The sequence below is a fragment of the Mastigoproctus giganteus genome, chromosome 4 (assembly GCF_048544385.1).
Source record: "Mastigoproctus giganteus isolate SK-2022 chromosome 4, ASM4854438v1, whole genome shotgun sequence".
Classification (NCBI taxonomy): Eukaryota; Metazoa; Arthropoda; class Arachnida; order Uropygi; family Thelyphonidae; genus Mastigoproctus; species Mastigoproctus giganteus.
The window spans coordinates 30,554,313-30,576,541 of record NC_143578.1 but is presented as its reverse complement, the minus strand read 5'-3'; the positions used below and the strand labels follow the sequence as shown (position 1 = coordinate 30,576,541).

General features: G+C 37.7%; 1 protein-coding gene across 1 annotated transcript; it reads left to right on the top strand.

The window, feature by feature from the left end:
* Positions 1-6,262: 6,262 nt before the first annotated feature.
* Positions 6,263-6,879, top strand: LOC150086517 (alpha-crystallin A chain-like). The gene has a single exon (XM_090371452.1). The coding sequence runs from the start codon at positions 6,300-6,302 to the stop codon at positions 6,852-6,854; it is 555 nt and encodes a 184-aa protein (XP_090227578.1). The 5' UTR covers positions 6,263-6,299; the 3' UTR covers positions 6,855-6,879.
* The last annotated feature ends 15,350 nt before the right edge of the window (positions 6,880-22,229 follow it).

Below are 22,229 nucleotides of genomic sequence, written 5' to 3'. Positions count from 1 at the left end.
GGGAATATGATAAGTAGTTAAGGCAATTACTAAGTATAACTGACAGCTGTAAAAACAGATACTCTCTTCCTGCCCATCTGTAATCCTTTTGAAACCGCACCTTGCAACCGAAAATACATTTAAAGCAAGATCACTTAAATGATGAAATCTAAAGAGGCTCCGGAAGCAGTGATGGAAAGTATGATATTATCTCTCCCCCCTGCATGGAAGAAAACGAAATGCATTCACTAAGGATAACAGATGAAACAATGGCTTTACGCTAACTTTAGAAGCAGCTGAGCACGGGACCCAACTCGACCCTGAATTTGTCATGGATAAACTGAGATCGCCAGATTCAAATGAGGAATTAACCTCTGATTCTGAATCATTACTGACAGAACAAGACTGCTTCCAGAACCCATCACGCATAAAACTAGTAGTAATCAATAGGATAAGTTCCTATCAAAAATATCTCCACGATAGTTAATCAAGCATCGCCTGAGCACAGTTCACTCTTCGTCTCGCTTCTTGCAAATATCGGGACAACTCAGTGTGAAGCTATCCCCAATTCATAATATCCTCTCAGACCTACTGCTTGAAAACAAGCTGCTACGAGAGCATACACAAAACATTGGATCTGTTGGGAAGGAACTTTGACGACCTGAAGCAACCTGTTTGTGACCTTGCTCTCCCAACTAATCAAGCGTCTTTCATAGAGCGTGATCTGCTCACTTCCCAAGCTGCTACTGTAGCACTGGAGGTTATATTTCTGCTTGCCTTGTACTTTGCGTCTTTAATCGAATCCGAGTTTACCTTCTGAACACATGCTAAGGGTATTTCCCTCATATCCTCCAAGACAAACCTTCCGGAAGATACTTAATCCTCCAAACTGTCACATTCGAGTGGTTGTAATGTGACAGTTTTTGTATGACATTTCCAGAATGGTTATGAATCTCATGTTTTAAACATTACCACCAGCAGACGAACTTCTAACAAGTTTAAATAAACTAATGCTATCATACTACCTCTACCAAACTTGTCGAGATGATACATGCAGACTGGAAGTATTCTGCAGGAAATCTTCACATCCAAACATGTTAAATTGGAAACGAAACATTGTGCAGCGAGATTTGTCACACCATTTTTTTTGTCTCCATTGTTTTAGCCCATCAATTCGTGTGGAGAGATCTGATTCGAGTTTCTTCAAAGACTGGAGGAATTTTTAAAGACTTCTTTAATCGAATCCGAGTTAGCCCGACCCCAAGTAGAGGGAGTAGGGCTCCTCCCTGTGCTGATCAGGGGATTTGCTGTATTCGATAGAACCCATTGATAAAAAACCCCAAAAAACTAAACTATTTTATTAGAACCACCTGTAAATTTAATTTCAACCACCCATGTGTACAGTGTTTGTAAAAATTGAGTGTGTTCTCTGGTCGATTTAAAAACCCTAGTTTTTCTGGGGAAAAAACCTTGTTATCTACTCCTGAGACCGACTAACTCAGGAATGGACAGAGTTCAGTTAGATAGCTAGTTTTCACCCAAATCAGTTGACTAAATTAAAAAAATAATAGAGGCAATTAGTGTTTTCTGTTGTTTTTAATTTTTTCAAGACTAAACGCTAGATTTTTTTGTCTTAAAGTTTGTATTAATAGCAAAAACAAATCATTGCATTATTTGATTCTTATTGGTTACAAGAAATGTTAGTATTTCAAATACTGCTATTTGTTTCAGATAACGCGAACAAGGTGAAGTTTCTTTGAAGACTTTACCATAAATGGCCTTCTATGGTAGGAACTTAAACTGTTTTCTACAGGAAATACATTTTGAACAAACTGAAGAAGTAGAAGACGTTCTAGTAGATAAGAGCAACAACGTTTACAAGTGTTAGAATTAATTAAAGTTTTTCGAAAAGTCAGTTCATAAAATATAAGTTCAATTGTATATTCCATTGACATCCTTGCACAGTGTATTCATATTAATGAACTTGGAACACAGATATGCAAAAAACGTAGTTCGGCTTGCACCAGATTTTTTAACGGGGCCATCTCATGATCAAGTTATTCTTTTCAGAAAAAAGAGGGGCGAATAAAAAGATTGAAGTTAATAAAATTACTATTTTTTTATTTACATCCACATTTTTGGTTCTCTCTCTCTCTCTCTCTCTCTCTTTTTGGAAAAATGTGCTTGAATTATTCAAGAAAATACAGTATTTAAATTGAAGTAACTAGCGATTTCAGCCACAATTAGAATAAAATAATTTGCTACTACATACATTTAACTCACCACCCCATTCAGACATTACTACTGATAATGATTTTACTTTCCTTTTTCAAAATTTAAGACAGGGTGTAAGGGTGGATGCAAACAGAAGATTGGCAATGTCCTTATGACCAATTATTATTACTCTGTTAAGCGAATGTCTCTTTCGACAAATTGAGCTGCGGTTTTTGGAGTTGACTGACCAATTAAACGAATTAAATACATCTGTAAAACTGTTGTTTCCTACTTTGTTAATTCTGGATGAGTAATGTGGCTTGTGAGCGTAATCCAAATCAATTTAATTTAGAGATACACTATCTTTCTCATGGCAACGGCGCCTAAAGCAAACTGTCCTTGACTTTTATCAGCATTGTCTGTAAATTCAATTGGTAGCCAGACTTGGTTATCTTAGGTTGTTCACCCGCTTATGTCTATTTTTGGTGGTTGATTGCTGGAACAAGCTTCCATCTGTCGTTGAGGAAGTTGATAGTTTAAATAAATTCAAGGAAGAACTGAACAAACGTTTGGAGCGAATGGATAGATGAAATGGGAATTTTTTTTTTTTTTCTGATGCAGTATAAGATTTACTTTCCTGCATCATATGTGCCTCTACTAATGCTATTTTGAGGGTATCCCGTCCCACATTACTAATTCTGTGATATATAATGGACTGCGTGGTCATAACATAAAAGTAATTATCTGGTTAAGGATTTTTATTGCTTAATTGTTGCTGGACAGTGTCTCAACTTCTTTTAACACACAGAGGATCTTACTTCTCTGTGTTTTAACCCACGTCAGTGGCGCAATTACAATACTGCAAGGTCGCCTCACATCGGTTGAGGAGTGGGGAGTTGAAGGTAGCCAGCAGGCTCGGGCCAGGTCAATCCTGTGAGGAACCTCCGACCACTCACTACGTTACATGAGTGTTATGGAGAATGGAAATGAGTGGGGAAAAAAATGTAATTGGCCGAAAGAATACAAAGTTAATAATAACTTACATTACTTTTTATATACAGTACTAACAATCATTTACTAACAACACACATACAATCGCTGCATTGTCTTCTGGCCTGCAAAAAACTTCCGGCTAAGCCTGCACCACAACTGAAGAATAACAGTAAATTGAGGTGCCCAGAGAGTGCAGTGCAGAAAGCAAGAGTCGAACAGATGAAACGAAAATCAGAAGAATGAATGAGAATATAAGTGTGTGAGAAAAAGAACACAAACTATAAATGTTACAGTTAAGTACATACTAACCCTAGTTTTAATCTTTTATATTCTTACTTATTTAAGCTTAATTATTATGAATTAGTATTTAAACTTGCATTTCACACCGTTGCATCCCCCCTCCGGTGTGTGAGAAAACAGATGAATGAGTGAGTGAAAAAAAAATATATATATATGTAACCTAACAGAAAGAAAATAATTATTATAAAATATAAGAAAAAAGTATAAAAATAGAATGCAAATAGAGTGAGAATGCGGATTATGAATGAAGTAAGTGTGTCTCCCACCCCCGACCGGGCGAGGGGAAAATTACTTTCCCTTTTTCCTGGTAGGTCCCCCCTGTAGAAGGTGGGCAGTTTGACTTTCCTACCGGATTCGACACTTATATGGACCTGAAAACGATCACCAACAGAGACATACTGCAGCTCATCTGCCGACACGCCATTTGGGGATCTGAATTGGGTACTCAAACTAGATTCCTTTTAAAACCCCATCCCCAGGCAGAGGGGGAGGAGACAGGTATTTGTCTCCTCCCCCTGCCTCCCCCATACTTTGCCTGATGGGGCTCGTCCCCACTGATCTCTTTGAGAATGTCTACTCTACGTCCCCATCCTTCTACCCGTTCCTCCCCCAAGTCTTCAGTCTGTCCCCCTACACTCTAACTAAACCGGCCGAGTATGCCCCTAACAATGCTGCCATATTCTAATCAACGTCTAAATTCCACTTTCTCGTAAACCTGTTTCGATCTCTCCAAATTCCAGTGTTCAACCTCTATTGGGTGTCTGACCTGCTTCCTCGTGGCAAAGTGTGAGCAACGGTGGATCTAAATAGGGGCCCAACGGCTGAATGGTCAGAGAAACAACAGAACATAATAACACCACACAACAAACCACTCCCCACATACTTTTTTTAAATCTCTGGCCTCCACAGAGTTCTGTGTCACAAACAGTACACGACGGGGAGATGGGAAAAACCCATGGTGCCGTCAGACAACTAACACACTTTACGTTATATGAAGCTTTTGGTTATGAAGCTCCAAAGCAACTAAGGCTATGAGGCGTCAGTAAAATGTATCTCTAATTGCATGCATTCCTCGCTCGGTTTACTGTTTTACAAAAAAAAAAAAAAAAAACCAAACAAACCTGAGGTTCAGGGAAAAGAAGCGACTGGACCAACTAACTTAGTTACATTGAAAAAATAATAACAATTCCTCGCGTCAGTGTCGGGATTTGAACTCTGCACAGTAATTACTGTGCCGACCGCGAGGTTCTTTGCTCATCAATATGCTCTACGTGCAAATCACAAAATTTAAAGGCGTAAATATACTGATGATTCATGGCCTTAGCTGGTTTGCTGTAAATATAAGAGAACAATAAAGTAAATGATAAAATGCAAAAAGTGGAATTTGATGTTTTAAAAACATATATGGCATTTTAATTGGGAATGATTGAGCGGCTGTTATCAATAACAATTGGGGACGGCCCACTCTATAGACCAAATTGGCGGATTCCTATACCGCCAAAAAACCTCATCATACATCGGTTCCTAGGATTTGAGGAAGGAGGGCGCTGACTATCAGCAACTAGTCTAAGACCGATCCTTATAACAATAATTATTATAATCATTTTATTATATTGAAGGAAATTGGAGTTTAAGATCAGTAATCAAACGTAATCACTAATCAAATCACCTATCAATGATTTATCGATAAATATAAGTGGAGATAAGGACGTTATAATCCCATTATATAAGACTATTGTTAGACCACATTTGGAATATTGGGTTCAGTATGGAGATCGCACCTAAAAAAAAGGACATAGAGCTTCTTGAAAGGATCAAGGAGCGAGTAACTCGCCCTGTGAGATCGGCAAAAGGACGTCCTTATGAGAAAAGACTTCGAATATGTGGGTTGCATAGCTTGCAAACAAGGCGACTTGATTGAGGTGTTTAAGGCTCTAAGAGGTGAAAATAAAATGAACAAGGACGAGGATGAAAATATCACGGTTATAAATGAATCTAGAACTAGGTCCATAAATTCAAGTTACCGGAAGAGATGTTTAAACTAGATTGGCGGAAGTTTTTATTTTAGCCAGCGAGTTATAAATTAATGGATTTATATGGGTAGCAGAGTCTGACAGTTTGGGGACAATCAAAGATCAGCTGGATAGTTACCTATGGGAGGAGGGAAATGCGTATTATTATTATTATTATTTTTTATATTTATTTATTTATTTTTGGTTGGTGTAGCATAAGCCTTAAGCTTCCTTGCACCATATGGCCATTACTAATACTAAATACAACCCGACAATTTTTGGTTGACATGAAATACAGCAATGGGAGGAGGGGGAAGAAACAAAACAAATACTGTATATATTATTATTTACTGCATAAAAATACTAATAATATATTTCCTGTATATTATTATTATTTTTTAATATATTTATTTATTTATTTTTGGTTGGTGCAGCATAAGCCTGAAGCTTCCTTCCACCATATGGCCATTACTCATACTAAATACAAACCGACACTTGTTGGTTGACATGAAATACAGAAATGGGGGAGAGAAACAAAACAAATACTGTATATAAGTTTTTTTTTTAAAACTGATTTATATTTACTTTGAGTATTTAATAAATAGTTTTAATATATTTATATTTTTATGAATTATCAGCGTTTAAAAGAAGTCGCTCATTTGAAATGAGGGCGCTGTAAACTTCAGTGACAACATTTATCAAAAAGTATTTATTTGTAATTTCTGTCACAGTTCTTTGATAGTTTTTGTTGGGGGTACTTCTGATCGTTTGTAGGTTGACTTATTGCCAAGAAATAGCGTAATGGCTTTCCCAAATAACCTAATGTCATCATTATTGGGTCGTAACTGGTGGGATTCTTGGAATTTTCCTCCTCGTCTAATCAACCAGAACTTCGGTCTTAGTTTCTTTGATGAAGAGCTGTTCCCGCGTAACCCATTCCAATATGACCGCCCTGTTGGACAAGCCAATCTCTCTAGAGGCACATCCGAAGTAGAAAATAACCGTGAAAAGTTTCAGATTATGCTAGACGTAATGCATTTTGCTCCTAATGAAGTATCTGTGAAGACCATCGACAACTGCGTAGTTATTCACGCTAAACATCAAGAGAAAGAAGATCAACATGGCTTTGTTTCTAGAGAGTTCACTCGCCGTTATATGCTCCCTCCAGAGGTGGTACCTGAGACTGTAAGTTCTACTTTAGATCGCCAAGGTATTCTTACCATCCGTGCACCAAAGAAAACTTCGGATCAAAAAACCAACGAGAGAATCGTGCCTGTGGAAATGGAAGAAGCCACAATTCCCAACAAAAAAGTTGATAAGAAAATAGAAGAAAGCGGAGATGTCGTTGGAAACTGATAAGTATTTGATGTTATTGGAAGTAATACTTGAAATATATATGAAATAATACGTGCTCATATATTACAGTGTTTCTCCATAGTATGGTTTTATAGTTTTGGAATATTGCGTGCCACCATATATAAGAAATGTGGTCACCCACCCTTTGATGCGTTTTGTTTTTGTTGTTTGATTTTTCAATAAACGTATTTTCAGATTTTTTGTGTTTATTGTAGTTGGTAAATATTTCTTAACACACACACAAAGAAAATTACTGTACACATGTACTTGTTTTATGCTCAGTAGGGTTGCAGCCTTGGAATACACCTCGGGGTTTAGTCTTTACAACGTGATACTCCTGGTCGATCGTTGCGAGTAACAGTGATTGACAGGCCTGTCCCCTTCCAGTGGTTTCTTTTTGCTTAGCGAATTTCTCCTCCCTGCTGTTTTGAAATCGAACTCCTTTTATGATTTTAAAACAGCCACGGGGGCGGGGATAAATACTAACTAAAACGGGTACCATATTGAAGAGGTCAGAGCTTCCAGTCACTGCGAGGAAAGCAACAAATAGGAGGGGGGGAGAGCCCTGTTAATCACTGCTGCTCACAACGATCGTTGGGAAGGGGCCATGTTGTAAAGACTAACATGAATGGAATGCTGGGTGGGTATATGGACTACAGTAAAAGAGTTGCAATGAAATTATAAAATGTTCTCATGGGCTGTCCCAGGTAGGAACTACAGCCCCCAGTTAATGATCAAAATGGGGATTTTTTTTTACTGCTATATGATATAGGAAGTTTAATGATTCCTTGGAATACTGTTTTAGCCTTTCCCTTTAGAAAATTCTTGGCTTGCTCTGGATTGAGTGTGATATTTAATCCTGGCATTAGCAAAAAAAAAAAAAAGATTTACTTAGAAAAAAACCTAATATGATATCGGTTAAAATAAAATATGTTAATTAGTGGTCATTGGCCTTAATTATTTAAGGAAATAATTTAGAATATCCAAGATGATTTTAATCTAATTTAAAAAAGCTAAACTACCTTATTTTAGAAAATCCAATGTTATTAAATTAAGTCCAGGTTTCTTAAAATAGATCAATCAGTGATTGACTGATAATTAATTGTGTAGGAAACCTGGTATAATTAAACTTAGATTATTTAAAATAAGTTAAAGGAAAAACTTGTCAGTTCAAGTGTAACTAAGAATTTTTACACCTATGTCAAAAATATACACTTTTGATCTTCTGAAAATCATTAAATTATAGTTATATAAATAAGTTATCCATGAGATTGCATTTTACTACTATACATATCTAGTGTAGCTAATAACAATTGTTATCCAGTGTTAAAGAAAAATTGCAAATTCACTTATTCTAACTCCATTTAGCACCTACAATGAATTGGTACATATGGCCAAGGATACACTTGCCATACCCCTCTGAATTGAAATTTCATGGCAGCAGCTGTCAGCTCAAGAGTGGGTCTAAGAGGGGGCAATGGGTTAATTGCTCATTTCCCCACAAAGCTTATTCCAAATCTTTGTGGGTGGGGGGGGGAGTCGTTTTTTCTTTAAAAAAAAAATTTTATTCCTCTTTGTAAAATCAATGAGGGAGGTATATTTTTGCTGGTAGGAGAAACAATGTGGGTCACAAACAATTTTTGGGAGTAACAGGAGACTGGAACTATAAGTTTACCTTCAACAATCATTAATAGAATAAACTACTTGCTGTGGTGGTAAAGATCAAAGTGGAATAGATAACCACTCATACGGCAATGAAGACTGTATGTATGATTGAGAGATATTTTTTTTTTTTTTTTTTTTTTTTTTGGCAGATGCAGGAAAAGTCTGTCATTTAGCCATACTCATACTAACAGACTGATGAGAAGGGAGATAAAATAAAGGTTTTTTTTATAGGTGTGTGTTTAAGATATGTTTAGCTGAATGTTGCCAAAAAATTAATGCCTAAAGTATTTAATATGGAAACCACTTAACTGGGGGTACACTAAAAAATGTATTTAATATTAGCAGTATGTATATTAACATAGTATGAAGAAGCAAGTGTTTTAAGCATCACCCAAAAAAAAAAAAAAACTGCCCACATCTGTCTATCCCTGTCTTAACTGCAGCCATTATCAACCCACTGCAGGATGGAAGCCTCCTCAACAATTCATGCTGAGGGAAATGGACCATAGTGATTGTTGGCAAGTTAGTGTTTTTAGCATTTGGGGACTTGAACCCCAGTCTACTCAAGGAGCGTGTGCTACTGCACTCCTGCTAGAGTCCTGTCTTATGCTTCCTTAAATTTGTTCAAACCTCCCCCATAACACCAGATGGAAGTTTGTTCTAACAGTCAACTCTGTGGTTGAGAGAAAATTTATTTATTGATCCTGCAACCATACTTCCTCAGTTTGAATTTGTCCCCACCCCCCCGTGTTGTCTGAGGAAAAATGCTATTTATTGTACTCAATCCTGTTAAAGCCCTAACTGTGACAGGTGCCTAGTTTCCAGACACAAATTTACAGAACTGAAGTCTTCATAGTACTTTTTTTTTTGTACCTGACTATGCTTGTTGCTTATCTCTGTACCTATTCCAGCAGATCTACATACTTCCTAAAATGAGGCTTCCAGACATCTTTGCAGTATTTGTTTTCTGGAAATTCATTAATCAATTTCCCCAACCTTAAAACTTTAAAAAAGGTCATGACCTTTTTAACTTACTTCAGGGAAAATTGATAGTGTTCACAGCAAACACACAAATCAGTAGTCTAGTGACTGTATTTGTCCCTGGGCAATTCAACAGCCATTCCAGAAGTGATTGTTGAAATGCCAAGTTTAGAATAAAGCTGATAATTTCTTCCCTGTGAATTAATTTGGAAAATTTCTTTAACCAACCAGGGACAAGATTCCTGTATATCATGAATAGAATGCTATAAGGCATAAGCTATCCTAGCAGAGTGTCTATACTGCACAGAGAACTTCATGTCAGACTGCACAATTATCCCTGGGTCTTTTTCAGCCTGGTACCTTGAGTGTTATACCACTGAGTAGCCTGTGATTATTCTGGGTTTACTGTTACCTAAATGCAGTACCTTGCATTAAAGTTCATTTGCCACTTCAGCCCCTCTGCCTAGTTTCTCTAGGTAGACAGGCTCTTCTTGTAGTAGGACATGCTTGAGTCCTGTCATTAACCACCCTATCTGTGTATCATCAATTAGTGGTTTCCAGACAATATATCAGTTCATAAATCCTAGGTGGAAAATCTGTATTTCTTTTCCTACAGAGGAGACGAGGAAGCCAAAGCCATGAGAGAGAAAATGATAATTTAAGGTTTTTCTCTTCACATTGGCTTATAATTTTATGCTACTTTTTATTAACAAAAAAAAAACATTGGTTATAGTATGTGTTGTGTTCTGAATAGCCAAATTTAAAAGATGTAATTAATGCAACAGATGCCAGATGAATGTTGTTTATCAGCTTGACAAATTAACTTTTGACTAATGTATCTAGGTATAAATTTTGCTCTGTGTTTTTTTTTTTTTTTTCAAAATTATAATCAAAATGTGCAGAAGAGCTCAACTGGACAGATGTATGGTGGATACCCAAGTCAGGCGTATCGAATTATCCTCAAGGAAGCAAAAGTGAGGTATTTCATTCTATGGTCAATTTGCCTGATTTTCTGGGCGGAAATGCAATTCTTGCCAGAGGCCATCTAACTAGCCATGGTGTAGAGAAAGAAAATGAACATAAAATGCCTACTGTCTTGATCAGATTCGAACACATTTTTTCCACACGGTACGGAACCACAGTGCCAATCATGATACACACCTAAGGCACTCCTTTTGGCTTTTACAATTTCTAGACATTTCACTGAATTTTTTTCATTTTAAATCAGTGCATTACAAAATATGGAGACAAGACCTTATAATACAAATTGTTTGTATTCTATGGTCAGATTTTCTAGAAGAAAATGATTCTTGCTAAAGTGACTGTATTTTTCTCTTTTTGTGGCAAATTTCTATTTTTGATTATGAAAACATTCCAAAAATGGTTTTTGAAATGCCAAATGAGGAATAATACTGGTAATTTATTTCATGCAAATTAATTTGGCAAATTTCCTTAACCAGCTATATAACTGACCAAAGAAATATTTGTATAGAGGGAAGATAAATATGACCAACCGTCTGTATTATAATTTCCATTCTTTGCCTGCTAATTGTACCAATTTTTTTTTTTTTTTTTTTTTTTTTTTTTCAGCCAGCAAGTTGTTAATTACTGGGACGAGTTACCTCTGTGGGTAGGTGAGACTGACTACGTGAGGGAAATTCCAAGATGAGGAATAGTTACCTATGAACAGGGAAACTGATAGTTTATTTTATTTATTATTATTATTTTTTGGTTGAAAAGCAAAAGCTTGTAGCTTCCTTGCATTATATGGCTTACTAATCATGTCTACAGCCAACCATAAGCATATTTCCAAATAGCCATGCATTGGGGAGGATGGAAGGCTGCAAGAACTTGTGAAATTCAGATATTCGTGAGCAGTTGTGGAGAAAAGGAGTGAGGGTGGAGTAACTCGTGACACGAATTTATAACTTCAGTGAATGAAATTACAAATCAGCACAATTAATTGATGGGCAAATCATGTTAAAAGTAGCCAATGAACAGATATTGGAAAAGATACTTGCTCAGTGTAAAGTCAAAATCTCTTTTAAAAAGAAACCCCAAACCTGTTATGCAGGTGGGTTTCCTTGTAATAAAAAAAAAAAAAAAACCACTGCCGAACCCATCTTGCGAATTAATTTAGCCAATTTCCTTACTGTATGCTAAAAAAACTGACAAAACAAATGTTTGGGTAGATTCAGAATATGAAAATAAAAACTACCTGTTTCATCAATGAATAAAATACATTGAAGTGATCTGGTATTCCATATTATCACAGTTCACTACTAACAGTAGTATCAGATGGATTTTATATCCCAGTGAAGACAGACAGCTAGAATAGTCCAGTGGATTTTCTCAATGATATATGGTTTTTTTACAGCAGGGACAAAGAGCATATTACCCCATTGTATAAGGCAATAGTTAGGCCACATTTTGAATACTGCATGTAGGGTTGGAAACCAGATTGAAGGGAACAAAAAGGTGCTCTTACCAAGAACGGCTTTAGTTCTGCAAATAAGTCTCTTGCTCAGACTACACACGTGAGGGGGGGCGTAAATTCACATTGAGGAAGGATGGTTTCAGGATAGATGTGTAGAAGTTTGCCCTCATTGGTGGTTGATTGTTGGAACAAACTTCAATCTGTTAAGCTTGACTTGTTTATACTCTGGGACAATACAGTCCAGAGGAGTTCACAAGATATAGATAATGAGAAACAGCACCATATTTAGCAGTCATGGACTTGAATCCCAGTCATTAAATGCATGTAATTATGCACTCTCACACCTGACCACTTAGCTACAGTGGCTTTCTTGTTGAAGTGAGTAGTTTTAATGAATTGAAGGAAGAAGTAGACAATTTCTTGGATGGGTGAAGTGGGTAGTTTTTTTTTTTTTTTTGGCTGATGCTTTAAGCTTGCTTTCTTGCATCATTTAATACTACTAATATTATTCTCAGGGGAGTTCCTAGGGAATGTGGGATTAGACAAATATATGAAAGAAACCAGTTAAGTGAAGTTCAAAACATTACACATTCATTGTACAACTGTACTTTTCTTTCTTTTTTTTAATTTGCAGCAGGAATCTTAAGGGCATGTCTGTGTGGTGGTTTTATTTCTTGTATTGCTGGTATTCAGAACTCTCTCAAACAGGATGTAGTAGCATTATCTATACTTCTCGTGGGACTGGCAATCTATACATTGACCACTGCACCCAATTTTCTATTCATACTTGATTTTAAGTATATATCATTAAATTACATTCTTTTATTAGCTGCTTTATGTAATTTCATAACCTGTGTGTCATTTAGCTTTTCATGTGTATAATATAATTATATATTGTCTGTATGATGAAAGAATTGAATTATATAGCCAATAACTGTAACAGGAAATATTTTTAGAATCCAAGTATAAAAACCGAAAAAGAAATTTAGACATAAAGGCCAAGAATATTTAAAATCTCAAGGGATAAATTTAGAAGTCATTGCTTCAGTAAATCAGACAAAGTTAAAGAACAAATTTACATGGTACAACTATATGTTAAAAGCACTGGAACCATGTTCTTACCTTCACATACGTATTTTTATCTTGTAAATTATACACCCACTGGCAAAAAAAAATTAGAAACCTTTAGTAGAGCCACCACCTTTTGCCCAAATTACAATCCATACATGTTGTGGCATGTTCTCCACTAGGTGTCTGAGGGAATCTAACTCTAGATCTGACCACTCTTCCATTAGGAAGAATGTCAGCTGCTATATTATGGTTTGTAGAGAACTAAAAGCTGCTCTGCTCTTTCCAACATATCCCAGACACCCTTAGTTGGATTCAGATATAGAGTTAGGTGGCCAGGGTGGATCTTGGGAATGATTCCTTTGAACCTTTCAGATATATTGTTGTTGTTGTTGCCTGGAAGGAATCCATCACAATCTGGGTAAAATTAAGCATTGCAGGGTGAAGTTGAAATTGTCACCTCCAATATTCATTGGAGATAATGACAACAGTATGAACAGAATCGGTCTGTACCAACAGAATGTATCCCATACCAAAATACCACCTCAAGCCTCGAGTGGTAGGCACGAGACAGTTTGGATGCATGGTTTCATAAGGTTCACATTGCACTTATAAAAAAAAAAAAAACAAACTAGTAAAGTCTTTCCAACCAACTGATAGACTGCGATCATTTGCTATCAATTAACATTAAGTTAGAATTTCACCGAACCTCAGGAGTAAGAATTTGTTTTCTCCATTTAAACAGTTTCCAAGAATAGGTGGAGAAGGCAGTATAATACTCAGAACAGTTAACTAATCTTGGCAGTTCAGAGTAGTCGAATACATTTGTGAGAAGTCGAAAGCCCAGTCTTAAATCATCATACAGAGGACAATGTAAGACGAGGTGCTCAACAGTTTCTTGAGCACCACAACTACAGAGAAAAGTGTTACTTAATCCTAGTGAGAACAATTTAAGGTTAAGACTGCCATGGCTGGTATATAGAAACGTAAGGTATAGGCCAGGATTGAAGCAGTCCATTTTCTTATCATAATCAACCTTGGAGAAAAAACCTAAAGGTCTCCTTACCCAAGGTAGAAGCAGACCAAGTATTTTGCCATGCTCTACAACATTCATTTCTCATTCTTTTAATGTCTACGGTTTCTTGTAAGTCAGTATTATAAGTAATACCATTTACAACTGCAGGAACATTTTCTCCTCTACAATATAAAAGATAGTGTAACATTACTTCATATTGGATTGGCGACTGAGGACCTGGAGAGCAGCTATAGAAACAGTTCGACAATCTCTACTTACAGTGAGAAGAAAAAAAATTACCAAAAATCAGAATAACAAGGTTGTCAGTGTAAACGAGCTGAAGGATGTCATCACGAACAACTGAAAGCCACCCATCAAGGACCACGTTCCAGCACACAGGGCCAAGAACGTAGCCCTGAGGGCAGCCCCTAGTTACAGATCTTGTGACAAAACATAAACCTAAAGTGACTATGATGTTACGAGAATCAAATAATTCGAAAGGAGGCGGTAAATTGGAACACAGACCCCCGGTCTCTCTGGGCCTTGCCAGGACACTCTGCCACCAAACAACGTCGAATGTCCCTTTGAAGTCAACAAAGAGACCGAGGACATATTTAGGATTGGAATTTTGAAACAAAACATGGAACAGTGCTATCAGTTTCACACCCCATGTCTAAGATATGTGCACCTGGGGAAAATGCCCCACTTGCATCTCAATAGTTTTTGTGCCATAAAAAAAATCAATCAACCTCTCCATATTACAGATCTGGATACCATGTTACCACGTGACAACTTATTTGTTTACCTGTTGATCCAATTGCAAAACGTTTTCTAATTTTTGTACAGTGAGTGTATGTACGATAGTATTTAAATAACTTGCTCTGAACTGTCTTTACTTTGAGAGGAATACTTTTCAGTTATTAGCTCATTCTGTTAACCACTCGCTCCGAGACTAGTATTCATGAGCAGTCTATCTACAAGAGTAGTGTTTCCATTTACAATGGGGTTCCTCAGAGGTCTTTATCTTCTCTTTCTTCCAGGAGATATCCATTCCAGGATAGCCTTTGAATATCTGGTCTCTTGCATCTGTTTTACATGTCTATACCATGTTAAACACTTTTCTTTGATAGTGTCAATAATATGATAAGCAATCTATAGAATATAAATTTATTTTTACTCACATTTCGTGCACTTTTTATCCACAGCTGTTTGGGTGAGGTTTTGGTTTTTGTTATAGTATCTTTCCTTTTCGTAGTATTTTAGCAGTTAAAAAGCTTTAGCCATTCAAGCAAGTCAAGGTTCCTAGTTGCCTGGCTATCAAAATTCCGCTTGTCAGTTATGGATCAATAGGGAGTTATAGCTTTATGGAGAAATTAGATTCAGGGCTGACCCTCGTTTTTCTTACTTGCCTTTGGATTAATATTGGATTAATTTTACTTTTTAGCCCATAATTTACATCAGTGCTTTGTACTCCCCATATCTTTGTAGCCTACAAAATTCTTTATTTTGATTTATAGGCTGCGCTGGAGATTATTAAACTCAAAATTATTCTTCCCATGCAGAGGCGGATTTACCATGAAGCTAATGAAGCTTAAACTTCATGGCCACTCACTTGTAGGGTCCCTTTCACATGCCCTGGGAGTAGCCCTAGCAATATGTTCATATTATTATTATTTTTTGTAAACTTTGCAAAAGACGTTTTAACCACAATCGGTTAAGACCGCTGTCTCTCCACTCCGACTTCTCCTCCATCACACTTCCCCCTCTTGTCGGGTGGCATTGGAGTGTGCTTCGGACAAAATTTCCAGTCTGTGTGGTTCTTTATGCCAAACACGAGGAAGAAGAGGGCGAACATGGCTTAGAATGTAGAGTTCACCCATCGTTGTTTGCCATCGGCAGAAGTAGAGTCAGACTGTTTCTGGATGGTGTTCTGACTCTCTAGGTTCCCATTACAGTTCAATCCACTTAAGATTTAAATAGATTTAAAGGGTTTAAATAGAATTTATTTTTAAAGTCGATAATTTGGGAAGTAATTTTAATTCGAAAATATGCCCACTAGAATGTGTACTGTATTCTGAATTCTCGAATGAAAAGATGAACAACTTCAGAATAAGGCTCTCATGAATCTTTGTGACATGGAGCAATGGATAAGCTTAGCTCTTCCTACTGCTTCCCAGTGGGTGCCTGATCTATTCCAGCGTGTAATTTTGCTTCCCGATTTAAAACCAACGGTAAGGGGGACCCCTAAAGCGTTTATTGGAAAACGAGTTCCCTCTTTGGCGGTGGTTTGCAAACAGGAAACTATCCCCCCCCTTTAATTCTAAGCTTATCCATTGCTCCGTGTCGCAAAAATCCATGGGTTAGCGTCTAATTTGGAAATTTAACAAAGATAGAGAATCACGTCTTTCAGAAATATCAATGCACCAAACCAAAGATATGTATTTCTCCCTGCTAGAATAACTGTCAGAGGTCCTTTTAAGCTTCATACAGCCATAACAGCACTCTCTCTCTCTCTCTCTACCAACAAGTGTTATCACCTGTTTCTAGGTGTTTGTAAACAAATACGCATTCCAGAGGTTACGAATAGAAAACACGTTATGAGCTGTACCACCTGTTGAGAACTTCCTCTACTCTGTGTCACAGAGTAGTAAACGTGTAAAATGAAACCAAATACCAGGAAAGGGAGGAAGAAAATTTATATGAGAACATAGAGAATAGCTTTCGACACTGTGCTTCTCTTGCTCAGCTATAAATACGTTGGTATTCGTGTATAATATCGGTGTATATACACCATAGACAACTCTTAAAAATTATTTTCCAAATTTCATGCGTCCCTCCAGTAGCGTAGCTACCCTTTTTTCGGGCCAGGAGGCAAAGAACATATTCGGGCCCCTACTTAATTAATGAAAATTGCAAAAACAGGAGACAGCCAGAGACGCCGGGCCCCCCTAAAGGGCCCGGAGGAAATTGCCTTGCCTGCCTACATGGTAGCTACGCCACTGCGTCCCTCTGTCTTCCAAAACAAATGCAAATAAACATTTGACATAATTTAGCTATGAATGAAACAACATACCCCCCCCCTAAAAAAACGGAAGTGTTTCCCCAGGGAAGATTGCCCCATATTTTGGGAATCTCTGCCCTAGACTAACGGGCTGGAAACTAAAGATCCATTAAAAAAATCTTTCCATTTCTTAAATGAACACACTACAATTTTTTTAGTAACGTTAATTCTAAGTATAGAAATATTAAATTACTAAATCTGAAATTTCCAGTAAGTGTTGGGAACTTATATACAATTAGATTAGTTCCAGCAGAAAGCCTGCGAGCCAGTGTGAATCCAGGTCGAAAGTTGGCCAGGAGTGCGAAGGATTTTAATTCTCCAATGAAGAATTTCAAGGACAGTTAAAAATGTTCATCTTCCTCTCAGATATTTTGTTTTAAACCGAATTTAACATAAAATATAATGTACTGATGTTAAAAAGTCAACCACAGAATACAGACGCATGTGCCGACTCCTCATAGACTTAGTTTCCTGTTTCAAATACTTCCATCGTATTGAGTTGTTAATTTAATGTAAAGTCTTGGAAACACTTTGTGTAAACACAAGTTCATCAAAATTTCCCAGTATTGACTATGATTTAATAACTTGATCATATAATATTAATCATAAAAAGTTATCTAGAGTCATGGTTATCCCCAGCAGGTTGTTGGATGAAAATTTACAAAATTCAAAATCGAAAATTAGAAATCTAAGAGTTCCATTTATCAGGGTTATTTAAAAAAAAAAACAGGGATATTTTTTAAAAAATCAGCACTGATAAAAAGAATATCTGAAATGAGTGTCAAATTGGAACTCCTTAAATTTTTCTTATAATGATCAGTATGCTCCATCAGCTATTATTTCATTACAAACTCTCGATAACTTAATGTGATGAAGTTTTCTTTCTTTGCCATGTTTCATTCCACTCTTCACCCCGGAACTAGCTCTCGTGGGTAGCAGTTAGAATCACCGTCCACTCCATACCAGGTGGAAAAGACCCGGGTTCGAATTCCACGTGAGGAATTTTTATGGGCCTTTTTTACAACGTGGTTCAGTTACTTCAACCTTACTCTAAAATAATCTACAACTTTATCTACCTTTCCAATGCAACACAGTCCAGAAGACATACGTTTCCTCTCTTTCGTGGTGGGGTTTCTTCGTGCGGATTCCTTCCACAGAGTGCGGTGCAGACTTATTAGTTGAAGTCTGCCATATAGCTTTTCCACTACTTTTCTTATTTCGGGAACAATTCTCTGAAGGAAATTACCACAGCAGTAGTAGAAGCCATTGGCACTATCTGACTGGCTTGTTACTCAGCTTCCGGATTAACAAGCTAAACTTACCCTAATATTAATGGAGTAACTGGACCAGACAGGTTGTTGTAGTAATAGGATTTTAGGAGCATCCGCGACTAAGGCCATATTTCTCCGTGTACATTGTCTGTAAATTGCGTGTGTTCTGAGGTTTGTTGGACGAAAGATTCCAGTTGCCGGGGGGGATGGGAAGGCTATTCTCGCCTGAGATCAACTAACTCAGCCACCTTGTGAAAAAGGCCCATAGAATTTCCTCATGTCATCGACGGGAGTCGAACTCGGGTCTTTTTCACCCAGTGTGGGGAGGGCGGCAATTCTACCAACTGTGCTATCCATAAGGGCACAAGATAGGTACCATTTTACTTTACTCTTTTCAATACTTTCTCTCCTAACACTCAGACCCCCCCTCCCACTACTAAAACAGCCTTCGTAGTGTGCGGAACAACTCTTCAGCACATAGTGGGACTTTCCCAGGACAACCGAGAAATAAGACAGCAACCACTCCAAAAACTTTATTTTCTTTGCATTTGCATTTATTTATCTCTCTGCCTATCTAATTTAAACCTGACCCAAACACGGTCTGATTCTTTAAACTGGGTAACTCATATTCTGTTTTTCCCACACAACGGAACTCTTTCATCTTTCTCCTCTAGATCACCTGCTGGCCACACTTTTTAAACTATTATACCGAAGCTTTTAATCTTAACCTAATTCCGCACCTGGCCATACTGTTGTCTACCATATTCCTTAAGTGCCCTACCACCAGGCCTACTCCCACTAATGGAAATATTTCCATAATGACGTTTTCTTTATTCCTTAAGTGCTTTACTTCCACACACTGTTCTTACAAAGAAAAAGATATTTGTTGTAAGACTTTGTCTCACAGTACACACACCCAAGGCTTCAGATCCAGAAATAGCTCCTGAGAAGAACGGAGATTGAATCAGACAATATAACCAGGTGTGGTGACCTTGTTCCTGGCTCTCAAGAGCCGATTGTTAAACCGACAATAAATTGTAGAGTGGCAAGCACTTCAATCCACAATGGCTAGCGGTATTTGGGCGATAAGCTTGTATATGGTGACAAGGAAAATCTAGCCGGAACGCGCTTATTTCAGCACCCTTTGTGCGTCCTTTCCCCCGCCCCTTTTCTACACTGCAGTCTGTGTAGGGACTATCTCAGGTAGCAAATTTAGAGAAATATTATTTCCAACAAACATCCCCTTAATTTGTCCTGGCCGAAAGAGGTTTCAGTTTAATGAACATAATTTGTATGAGATGAGAAACAGTGGCGTAGCCAGGGTAGGGTCAGCAGGTACATTGCACCTCCTGACGCCAAAATCTGGTTTTGTGGCGCTTTTTAGCATTAGGCAATTGGCGCTGTTTTTTGTGAACGTACCTGCTGACCAAAAATCTTGGCTACACCACTGATGAGAAATAGTTTAACAATAGATCACATATTGGATTTAAATCTCTAGAAGTTTTATGTCTTCTCTTAAGTGCTGCCTACAGACCACAATGTTTTCAATGCGGTCTAACCATTGTCTGTATACAGGAAGAATGAATTCCTTTTCCATACTTGCCAAATTATGAAGAGGATCCCACGTGCCTTCCTAGCCGCCTGTTTACATTAAATTAAAAATTTCATATCCGATTGAATCTTACCATCTGAATTGAATCTTTTTCATCTTGAACCACTTTAACTCCTCCTACCCCCAAACTTACACGTGACGCCAGGATTTCAGTTATCTAAAGTATTTTTTGAAGTAACATGGACTGGTTCGAATTCTTAACCACCTTTCCCACCTTCAAATCATTAGAAAACTTTGACAGCTTCCTTGGAATACCCTCTTCAATGTCATTTATGAAAATTAGAAAAAATCAAACATTCAAAGGAGGAGGTAATACCGAAACCTGTGGGACCCCACTCGTTACACTGATCTATCCTGAAGACTGATCATTCATGATTACCCTCTGTCTCTCTCTCTCTTATTTTAGATCGAATAATCCAGCGTATAGGATCTTACCAGTAACCCCAACTTCTAGTTTATATATAGCAACTTTCCATGAGTGACGCTATCAAATCTTTACTAAAGCTCAATTAAATTAAGTCAAATTTGTTACCTGCGTCCAACTGTTTAATGACTACATCATAGCAATTTACCAGATTGGTCAAGCATGAGCTCCCATCTACGAACGCATGCTGTGATCCATTCAAGATACCATTCTTGTCCAGATGCATCTGAATTGCATCCTTAACTTCAAATTCCATGATTTTGTTTACCAGGTGCGGTCTTAGGGTTTTCTAAAGGCAGGGCTAAGGCGATTAAAGGGAGTGATAAAACAATGGGAATTATTAGGCTTTAATCATCACGTAGCAGTAAAAAAAAATCCACATTATTTTGATCATAAAGTGGGTTTATAACCCATTCACCCAATACCAAGGTTAATTTATGTTAGAAAGGTCCCTATACATTTGTGGCTTCGAGGATAAACCCTCTGAACATTTCCCATAGCGTATTTGTATCTGATACCATACAGATCCAGAAAGAGCTCCTGAGAAGGATACAATACAATAAATTTCATTAGATACATTTTATGGTATTAATCTCCCTGGTAATGGCGTCACTAGGGTTGATGGCGGCAAGGGCAAATAAAAAAAAAATTGACGTCCCTTGAAAACTGTTCTTTTAGAATTTTTTAACCATAAAAAGGCATCCCCAAATTGGACGCCAAGGGCACGTGCCCCACCTGCCTCATCCTAATTACGCCACTGCTAGCCGCTAAGAACCAGATGTAAGATGTTAAAATCGGCTGTATTCTCTCGGAACCTGGGGACCGGATTGCTGGCACCCTCTGGTCTATAGCACTTCTACAAGAGGGTGCGGGAATTTTGTGCAGTCGGCGCAGACGGTATAGTAGACCCTGACTCAGCTCCATGGTCATAGGGATGGGCATCCGATAGCAGTTATCCTAGGTGATGATTGCTCCCTGGCTGGGTGGCCTGTGTATAATATAAACTCATACTTACACATTACACAAACCTAACGGCTTGTTTAAGTATAATAAATTAAGTAATATTAGGTGGATTTGGACAAATGTCTAGGGGTCACCAAAGACCATAATAAATAAATAATTTTATGTCACATGATATATTCTTCCACTCTGCCTTTAACTCAGCCACCAGTTCGCCACGTTCTTTGGGCCATCTCGACCCGATGATCCAATACATCCAAAAGATGCTCGATAGGGTTCAGATCAGACTCTGGGCTGGCCAATTCGACTTTTCCACAGCCATGTCCTCAACCCACTCTGTTACGATCCGAATAGTATGGCAGGGTGCGTTGTCTTGTTGATACAGGTATCGGCCTCCCTGAAGTATTGCCATAATATTGGAAGTGATGAATTGTCCAGGCTGTCCTAATATTGCACAGCATTCATGGTTTTGTCGATAATGACTAATGGGCCGAAACTATGAAAGGAGCTCCATACCATGACACTGCCTCCACCAAACTTCATTGTTGGGAAGCTACAATCAGGAAGGAAGTGTTTACCTGGCATTCGCCACAGTCCAGGATTCACGCTCCTTACACCACGTTAATCGCGTCTAGCATTTGTTGAGGTGATCTTGCAAAAAGCTATACGACCATTTTAATCCATACCATGGAGTATCCTTCGCATTGTACTACTGCTGACATTAGTTCCAATACTCTTACAGAGGGTTTGTGTAACTTAGATAATGACAAATTAAGATTTGCGCGCACAGTTCTTCGCAGAATTCTCCCTTGCTGTTAGTTTTCAGGATTTATCAGGCCGTTTTTTGACAGTCCCATTCCTCTGCCATTTGTATATGACGT

Coding starts and splice junctions, on each gene's coding strand:
- LOC150086517 (XM_090371452.1), top strand. CDS start 6,300: ATGGCTTTCCCAAATAACCTAATGTCATCATTATTGGGTCGTAACTGG.